The 8,821-nt window shown below is 38.9% G+C and overlaps 2 protein-coding genes across 2 annotated transcripts in view; one reads left to right on the top strand and one right to left on the bottom strand.

The window, feature by feature from the left end:
- The window catches only part of LOC137894662 (acetyl-CoA carboxylase-like), a 2,176-nt gene extending 1,773 nt beyond the window's left edge, over positions 1-403 (top strand). Inside the window, exon 7 of the mRNA XM_068740112.1 lies at positions 368-403. Within this exon, the coding sequence (XP_068596213.1) occupies positions 368-403 (36 nt within the window). The remainder of the gene's footprint in view (positions 1-367) is intronic.
- Positions 404-6,901: 6,498 nt separating this feature from the next.
- On the bottom strand, positions 6,902-8,592 carry LOC137895100 (thiosulfate:glutathione sulfurtransferase-like). Its single transcript, XM_068740585.1, has 4 exons — positions 8,524-8,592; positions 7,637-7,765; positions 7,228-7,390; positions 6,902-7,063 (listed from the first exon to the last, which is right to left on the bottom strand). Exons 1-4 carry the CDS (start codon positions 8,534-8,536, stop codon positions 7,009-7,011), a joined length of 360 nt encoding a protein of 119 aa, XP_068596686.1. The 5' UTR covers positions 8,537-8,592; the 3' UTR covers positions 6,902-7,008.
- Between the last annotated feature and the right edge of the window lie 229 nt (positions 8,593-8,821).

Raw genomic sequence — 8,821 nt, 5'->3', positions numbered from 1 at the left:
TCCATAAAGGTCTCAGACAGAACCATAAGAAAAATAATTATTATCTGGTAGCGTGATATTTCTATTTTGAAAATGGTTGTAATTTGCAACATACAAAGTCTGAGAACATTGAAAATTCTACTATAATGATGTTGAATGTTGACAAAAGTGTGCTAAAGTTCATTTGTCTTGTTTTATCTGCTTATTCTAAAAGGTATTAATACTGAAAGCTAGTGAACCATAAATCAATAAACAATGTCCTGTTCAATCTGTCCAAATGTAAAGAAAACAAAATGCAGTAACATAAACCATAGACCACATTAGGCCCGTACGTGTCTGAACAATAAGAAATAATCTGAGGCATGACAAAGCTATGCTGGTGTTTCAGTTTCTGGAGGACTCGTGTCATAGATCTGCACTGTGACCTGTGAGGATTGCTGAGTGTGACAACATGAACATCCTGCAGAGACAACCAGTAGTCTTAATAAAAGTAGTTTATAAAAGGCTTAAGAGAGTTTACTAAATACTAACAGGAAAGGTTTTTAGTTATTCATTTATTTTATACCAAAGAACTGTGTGAGGGAAAAAGAGATGAAGAATAGAAACAAACAAACAAACAAACTCCTTTCAGTGTTAAATAATTCCATTTCGCTTCATCCGGAACAACATCCAGCAGATTCTCACATTTCCGTTCTGGTAGATTCATCGTCCTCGCAGAGTTCGCCCCTCTGTGAAAATAATGGTTCATAAACGAGTTTGTTAAAATCTCTAAAAGCAACGACGTGCTGGTCGGTATCAGGAACAACCAACAGTCCACTCACATGAGCAGAGAAGCACCTGCCCTTGGGAATGACCTTCCACAATGTCACCATCCTCAGTGATTCACGGAGGGACGCCGACAGCTGATGAGTGTCCCGTACCTGGCGAACACACGCATTTAACTTCACACTGTCTACATGTCTACAGGTACAGCCTGTGCATGGCTGCTTTTACCTAACGGATGCATTCACAGTGTAACATGTCACCTGAGAACATCTCTGCCAATAAGAGTTAATCTATATCTATGAAAACACATTTCTCCACACCTTCATGCTGTCCAGACAGGCTCGCCTGAAGTCCATGTTGCTGCTGGAGCTCACGATACCGACGGACGAACCGAGAATCACCTCAGCGGCTGAACGAAGCTTCTCCTGGTCCTTTCATTTGGCACAGACCAACCAAACACACAATCTCAGATTAATCTGCTGCATCCTGCCAAAGTCTGACATACTCACTTGATAAATACTATAAACAGTATCAACTGATTCTTGCAAAAAATTGTCTTTAAATCAATAGATACAATTTCTCATGAAACAGTTACTGCGCATTGCTATATAAAATTGTTAATAATAAAAAGAGGACTTCCTCTCTGGAATGTGTGCACGTCGGACTCACCTTTTCTCTGTGATTTTGTGCCGTCAGAATGTTCTTCAGTTCTTTCTGGAAGGCTGCGGTCACCGCGTGTCTGTTGTTGCTCAGAATATCCTCCAGGTGGTGCTCTATCAACACCTCAGTGGCTGTTGGGAGGGTCACAAATCAACAGAGCGATGCCCAACCCGAAGCAAGGATTTTCAGTGACTTATACATGCGGGTTGTCTCTCACCCACAACATCAGAGAGCTGGCAGGTGAACTGGTCGTTGTGCTGCAGGAATAGAAGCACCAGGAGCCTCTGCTGCACCGGGGGGACGCTGATGTCTTGTTCTTGATCCGCCCTGTTTTCCTGAACAACTGTGTAAACAGTGCCAGCACTGTACACAAAAGCTGCAGAAGATATACATTATTTTATTTCTTTCTATATAGAAAATGTGAAGGAAGTCAAAGGAGAATTGGAGCACGAGTGATGATTTCCACTTTAAACAGCAAATGCACTACGAAGCTACACGGGCTGAAGGCTATGAGCTGGCGCTGACAGTAATTGTGATTCAATGTGTCATCCAAGTCAAAGAAATCCTTTAAGCAAGACTGCTTTCTGTAAACTCAGTTGTCAGTTTTTCCCCACTTCCTCGCGACAATGTTAGAGTCTGATTAAACATAAAAAATATATACTTTATAAAAAGAACCCTTTATATGCACCGTGTCTATTTAGATTCTTATGCAGAAGGTAGAGTAATAGCCAGATGCCTGGATAGCCTTCATCTTGTTTTCTTTATTTATATCCAGAAAGTTCCCACAGCAGGGCTGCCGTGTTTGATTTTTCCACTAAATGATCCATGATGTTCCCGTAAAGAAATGATCACTGAAACGTTATGCTCCTCCTCTGATAAACAGCTGCCGGCCCTAGAAAGGGATTCAATTCTCCATTTAGAATCCAGAATAAGTGCAACCAGACAGCTCATTAACAGGACTAACCCAAACATCAAACGCTGGAAAACTACTGGGAAATAATGCGAATCAGACATTCCTGTATCAGCCAGCTGTTTCCAATCAGAGAAATGATCAACTATGCAAAATAATTGCTTTCAAATCAAGCAATTATTGCTTTTATAATTGACATGGCCACTCTAGGTTTTAAATAAGGCTTACATTGACGAAATGAGGAATAAAACAGATACAAAAGAAAACACTCTTAAGAATTTGTTAATAAGCCACGACTCCCAAGGTAAAACAATAAAAAAAAAAAAAAAGCAAAATAATGTTGCCAGAATTGTGTTCTCTAAACATCAGTTGAAGTACAAATGTTAATAACACAAGAAACATTTTTTATTCCTCAAAAATCCGTCTTTGGAAAAAACTAAACCGAGACTCAGGTATGATGAGATGCTGGAACGGATGTGGTCTGAGCTGGACATGTCAAATGTAAACAGTCTTTTTCTAGTATAAGTCATGATGGAAAAACAAATGATTAACTCTTTATCTGCCAAAGATTCCACCTCTTTACGCTCTGCAGTGACAACAGCTTATAATGAATATAAATACGCATGTATATTAGGTGCATTCAGTGCATATTTTATTAGTGGGAGTTCTGATGGCCTGATTTCCGTATCACTGCCAGGTTTCTCTCCTCTTTCTACCATTTTAAGGGCTTTGTGATGGTGCTCTCTTTTCTACTTCTCTTGTGTTTTATTGCTCTGATTCAAATTCTGGTCTTTTGTGATCCATAAAAGTCTTTGTGAGCAGCCCTCGGCCAGCGAGCGTTGCTTCGCACATGAAACACATGTGGTTGAAATTAGTCTCCTCCGACTTAGGCCTCATTGTCAGGAACTGATTTCAGCGTTTCAGAAAGAACTGCTTGAGGTTATGTTTATATCCTTCTTAGGAAATCTGGCTTACCCGCCTTCTAGTAGAAAAAAAATAAATATATATATCCATGTCATCAGAATGTTTTATTTCAATTAGTGTTTGTTTTCTACCGTTGGAAGAAGAGGAGCAGCGAAGGCCTTGCAGGCCGAGTTCCTGACAGTCCAGATGTGATGGGAGGTTCTGGAGAAATGTGGAGGGCCCTGTGACAGGAACATTACTGGGGCTGCTTACCAACACATAGACAAAGTCAAGGGGGCTTCATTCAACTCGTAGACCTCTACCACATCAAATGAGGAACACAGTTCCCATACTCATTCTCTCACTCTCCATGCTTCAGCCCAGTCAGCCTCAGGAAGCTGTGTTTGCATTTCTCTCTCGCTCTCTTTTCATTTGTTACGCAACTCTTTTTTTCGTTACTTTTCACGTAAACAATTGAGTTCAACAGTATAAAAGCCGCCCCCCCCCCAATAAATGCACATCACTACACTAATATCTATTCTAATATTTGAATGGCATCACTTTGTGGCCATTCAAAACAATTCAAAACACATTTAACTTCCATTCAGACGGTCCATCTTACAAACTAGTGCTGCTTTGCTTTGTCGTCACTGAGTTCCCCCCCCAGTGTGAGCCGAGCAGCAAAAAGCAGAATCGCGGTTCAGAAACTCCACAATCCTCCAGATTCTGCCCATGATGGGCACAAACTGAACTGCAACGAAATCAATAAAGGATATTTGTATGTGAGTGAGCCTTGTTGCCAGATTGGGGTACTTCACCACACATGGGCTCAGGACTGTGACGAGTTGGACGCTGAGATCTCCAAACAAGCCCTGATCCATGGCGTCAGGTGGGATACTGAGTGGCAGCCTGCCTCCAATGACAGGGTGCCCTCCTCCGCACCAGTGTCCTCCTCTCGCACAGACCGGAGGCCTTCAAACACAACGAGACAACGTACCGGTACCTGGATGTGGCCTCGTATTTATCGACATGCTTTTTTTGTTGCATCAAAAGATGCATGGAACAAATACAGTTGATCCAGTTTAACTGCAGATTCAGGAATAGTGACAAGGGCATTACTGACTGTGTATCACAGGTGACGTCCAACAACAGTGACGGTTGGTTTGGCAATGCAACTTGACTCCTGACCTTAGCACTGCAAGAGTATGAATATAATGTTAGCACCACTTTACATCCAAACAGTCCCAACAACAAACAAACAAGACAAGTGAACCTTGTGTTTGTCTTCTTGTTATTTAAACTGTGTTGGCATGCAAACAAATAAACAATAAGATGCAGCCTACTGCTGTGCAGTTTTTGTATATAAACTGAGTTTTCCCTTGCATGAGTAACTTCATGAAACAAAAAAATGAAATTATTCATTCTGAATGAACAAATTATTATAGTATATACTGATTGATTGATATATTGATCATATTCAATCTATTTAAAAATATAAACAACGTAAAAACAAAGTTCTGCTTAAAGCCACGGTATTGAAAGTCATACCTAATCGTTTCCTGGATAGTCCGTTGACTGGAATTCAATTTGAGGTGGATTTTGATCTGTCAGAAAGAATTGCAGTCAAACATGTGCGACCGATTTTAAATCAATACTCCAGCCACACGGGAGAGGTGAAATGGACCTACCCCTGCATTAACCAAACAGAATACGCGCAGGAATTCTTTGATATGAACACACCAGTCCGGACCGAAATGTGCTGCATCTTTTGTCTGTACATTGCAAAGATAGAAAAAGAAATGTTATATCGCTGAAAGGCTCACTTGGATAACGGCTCACATTTCAAAGGTAATGAAATGATATACTCGATGTCTATCCATGTTCACGTGCTACTAAAGCTTGGTATGCATGATATGGATATTTTTTCTTACTTTCTGATATGTATAAGAATATCAATAGTGGTAACTTTTTTATTGTTTCACCTGAGGGTAAACAAGGCTGGGAAATCAAAGTAATCCCGATCATTGAAGTCTGATCGATTAATCTTTGAGTCCAAATTGACATTTGTGCATAAATCTGGACTGATTTTCTCAAGGTGTTCTACATCAACACAAATAGGACAAAAGGACATAGAACTTCAAAATGTACCATACAATGAAAGTCAATAATGAATTTAATTTATACGTTTTTTTGGTTCAATGAATTAATCATTAACATTTGCGTAACTGTGGCCTAATTACTTTTAATTAATTAAAAACTCAATAAAATGTTTCTAAACAGTGACCTTTGGATATTTACTAGAATTGTAAGACATTGTTCGGGCTCTGGTGTGACTAAATATTTGTACCTGAAATGACAGGAGCAATCTAAGGGAGCCGTAGAGGTCAGTGAAGGTGCACAGCTCCTCAGGGTCAGAAAGAAGGCCGGGGCCGGCACAGGGAAACATGCTCTCCTTCAAATCTGTTAGGACTAATGCAACACAGCACTGACATGGAGACAATACACAATGTGTGTATATATATATATATAAAGTGTGTGTACGTACCAGGTTGAAGAGCTTCCATTTTAACACCTGTGCACCAGGGACCAGCTGCTGCAACTACATCACAAATATGACAGCAGGCACTTTGTTAAACGTATAATGGGCTGCTTGTGTTGAGTATTATTCGAGTAGTATTTTTTTGCTTATAAACACTTTTTCTTTTTTAATAACACACATCAAAGAAGGAGTGTTGTGATTTAGCCATGTTTATACTATGAACCTCACATTACGCTGGTGTAGTAACGGATTTCTGTCAGGCTTACTTCCATCCCTGGATCATTACAAATTTGGATTCATAGTGAATTAAAGCATTATAGTGAGTTATACCCACTAAAATATGTCTACAAACTGGTAGTGATTGTAAATAATTGTTATGAACAGCTCAGACACTTTGGATGAAAGGCAGGTGTTGTTTTGTTGTGTTTACCGGTGCAGATCAGACGTCGGGGAGACTCAGTACTCAGAAGTACCAGAAGCCCCCCTGCATTCTTTGAACGGTGCTGTTGTCTCTCCTTCACCAAAAGCATGAGCGCCCGCAGCACCTTGAACGGTAAATAAACAACAACAACCACCCCACGTTAGCAAAACAAAGCTAAAGCTACCTGGCATGCTGGCTAGCTAGCTTCAATTTAATTTAAAAGTAATTAACTACGAGCAGGGATTTAATGGAAATTAAATCATAGTTTTACACGTCTAAAGGTGGCGACAATGCTTCATTGCCACACTACCTGACGTATTTCTCTGAGCATCTTCTCTGCAGGAATTCAACTTCTGAAAAAAAAAAAGCTTTCCTCCTTTCCACGTATTATCGCACCGAGATGACGTCACAGCAGCAGTGCTGCTTGATTACGTATTAATAGGATATGAATTCTTTGATTCCACGGCTCGTGCATTTTTATAAAAATCTATTAAATAATACTTTTTTTTAAATATATGAATCCATTCACAATACTGAATTTTAAAACTGGACTGGGTATTATTCAATATCACAATGTGATATACCACGTATAAGCCTAAGGAAAAATAACTAATAATAGGTATTCTCGCTCAACATTCTTTCTGCAGGTATTTCAGGTGTCTTTTAAATAACTAATATACAAAAGAAGACTGACAAAGGGAATTCTTTATTTAAATAACTCAGTCAACACTATGTGCCTTTATGTTAATCGTCCCATTCATTTATTATTTCTCAGATCAAGCAAACCTCTTTGTTTATAATGCATAAAAGCAGTCTGCTTTCAGCACATGATCATTTCCCCTCCTTCGCAGACCATTCATTGTAGGATCCTGCATAACTACGTGCACTGAAAAAGAAGACAGCGGAACAAAAATGTGAAAACAATAAGAGATAAACAGTGTGTGAGCTTTAGATAAATATTGAAACAGTGAGGGCTGTTCACCTAGAAGACTTGAGTTGCAACAAATATAAAGGTGTAAAATGTATAGTAATGAATAGGCGCTTATTTACTTAATATATCCTAGTTTGCGGGCCTTTTCTGTGGCCAACACCGCTCTCTTGCCAATTTGGCAGTAAAACACCAGCGCTGGTGCATCCAGTGCTGGCTTGGCAATGCCGTACTCGGCCTTGAACACATCTGGCTCCATTGCAAGAGCAACATCTACGGTATCAACTGGATGAAAGGGAACAAGGAAGAAAATCCTTTGAAGATTATTCATTCATTCAATTCAATGAATTATATACATAAACATTAATGCCTCATGTAAAACATTTACACATCAGTACACACAACATACTTCAATCAAAATGTGTAGACGTAGTAACAAAAAGGAAAAAAAAGACATTTAGAGGCCGCGCTGACTGTATAACACTGATAATGATATTGTCATCCTCGGAAATGAATTCAAAGGTATCTTACTTGGAATATTGACAGATTTTGGAATACGTCCTTTTTCCAATTCCTCTTGTCTCCGAACATCAATTAGAAAAAGATCCTGGCTTTGTTCAACAAGCTTTTTCAGCTCTTTGTAAGAAATGTCTTTGGTGCCTGGCAACAAGAGAGGGATTGCATCAAACACATTACAAAGGCTGTTATTGAATGCTACCATAAAACTGCAGCCCTCATACAAGCTTCAAAGGAATGAACAACCTGCCACAGAATCAAATCAAACAATTCCATCTATAAATTAAGTACTGAGGAAAACCTCAATTATTGATAAAAACAAACAAACAAACTTCGAAACAAATAATGATACCAATATAATTCCACATTTTAGGGGTATATTTTTATCACCAAGGAATCATCATACTTGTATTATGAAGCTCAAATTATTATGTCTAGTAATTGCACTTCTGTTAGATGCTAAACTGCATTTCGTAACCTCGTACTTATACATGTGTAATGATAATAAAGTTGAACCTAACCCCCAAAGCCTTTAAGATAGATCCTCATGGAATATTTCACTCAATAAAATTGCTCCTTCATTTTGTGCCTCACAACGTTTGTTTTACACTCCCTGTTGTTGTTTAAAATTAAAGAAGAAACACCCGTTACAGTTATGCAGACAATGCGGTTCTACTAGTGTAGAATGTGGAATCATCTTCTCGAAAGAACAAATCTGCTGAGTCATTACTTTTACGTCCACTTTAACTGTAATGACTAAAAGCTATTATTTAAAACACGTATTTAATTTATCGACAAACATTTGCGATGTTTCGAGTTATTTCTAAATTTCTAGCAGACGACTGTTTTTTTGGTTTTTTTTATGACGTCCGTGTCGCTGAGTGAAACTGGGAAACCCTCACCTGTGCTCGCCATCCTGTCTGCGTGGCGCGTATTCAGGTAACACCTTTCATAAATATCATAGGAGGTTCCTCTTCCGGCCATTGCATCAACTTCCGTCGAGCTTTTCAAAACAAGAGCATTTAGAATTGTTGCTTCGAAATACATGCAAGTTGCTATTAATAACTTCTCATGGGTTCAACCTTGTAGGTTGATCATTAAAATTAAATTCGTTATTTCTAAAAGCTATCATGTTTATTTGTTAAGCGTTTGTTTAATAGCGCTCTTATTCTCTGTGTAAAAAGAGGCTTTTATTTTGTA

The sequence above is a fragment of the Brachionichthys hirsutus genome, chromosome 6 (genome assembly GCF_040956055.1).
Source record: "Brachionichthys hirsutus isolate HB-005 chromosome 6, CSIRO-AGI_Bhir_v1, whole genome shotgun sequence".
Taxonomy (NCBI): domain Eukaryota; kingdom Metazoa; phylum Chordata; class Actinopteri; order Lophiiformes; family Brachionichthyidae; genus Brachionichthys; species Brachionichthys hirsutus.
This window is presented reverse-complemented; position numbering and strand designations above follow the sequence as displayed.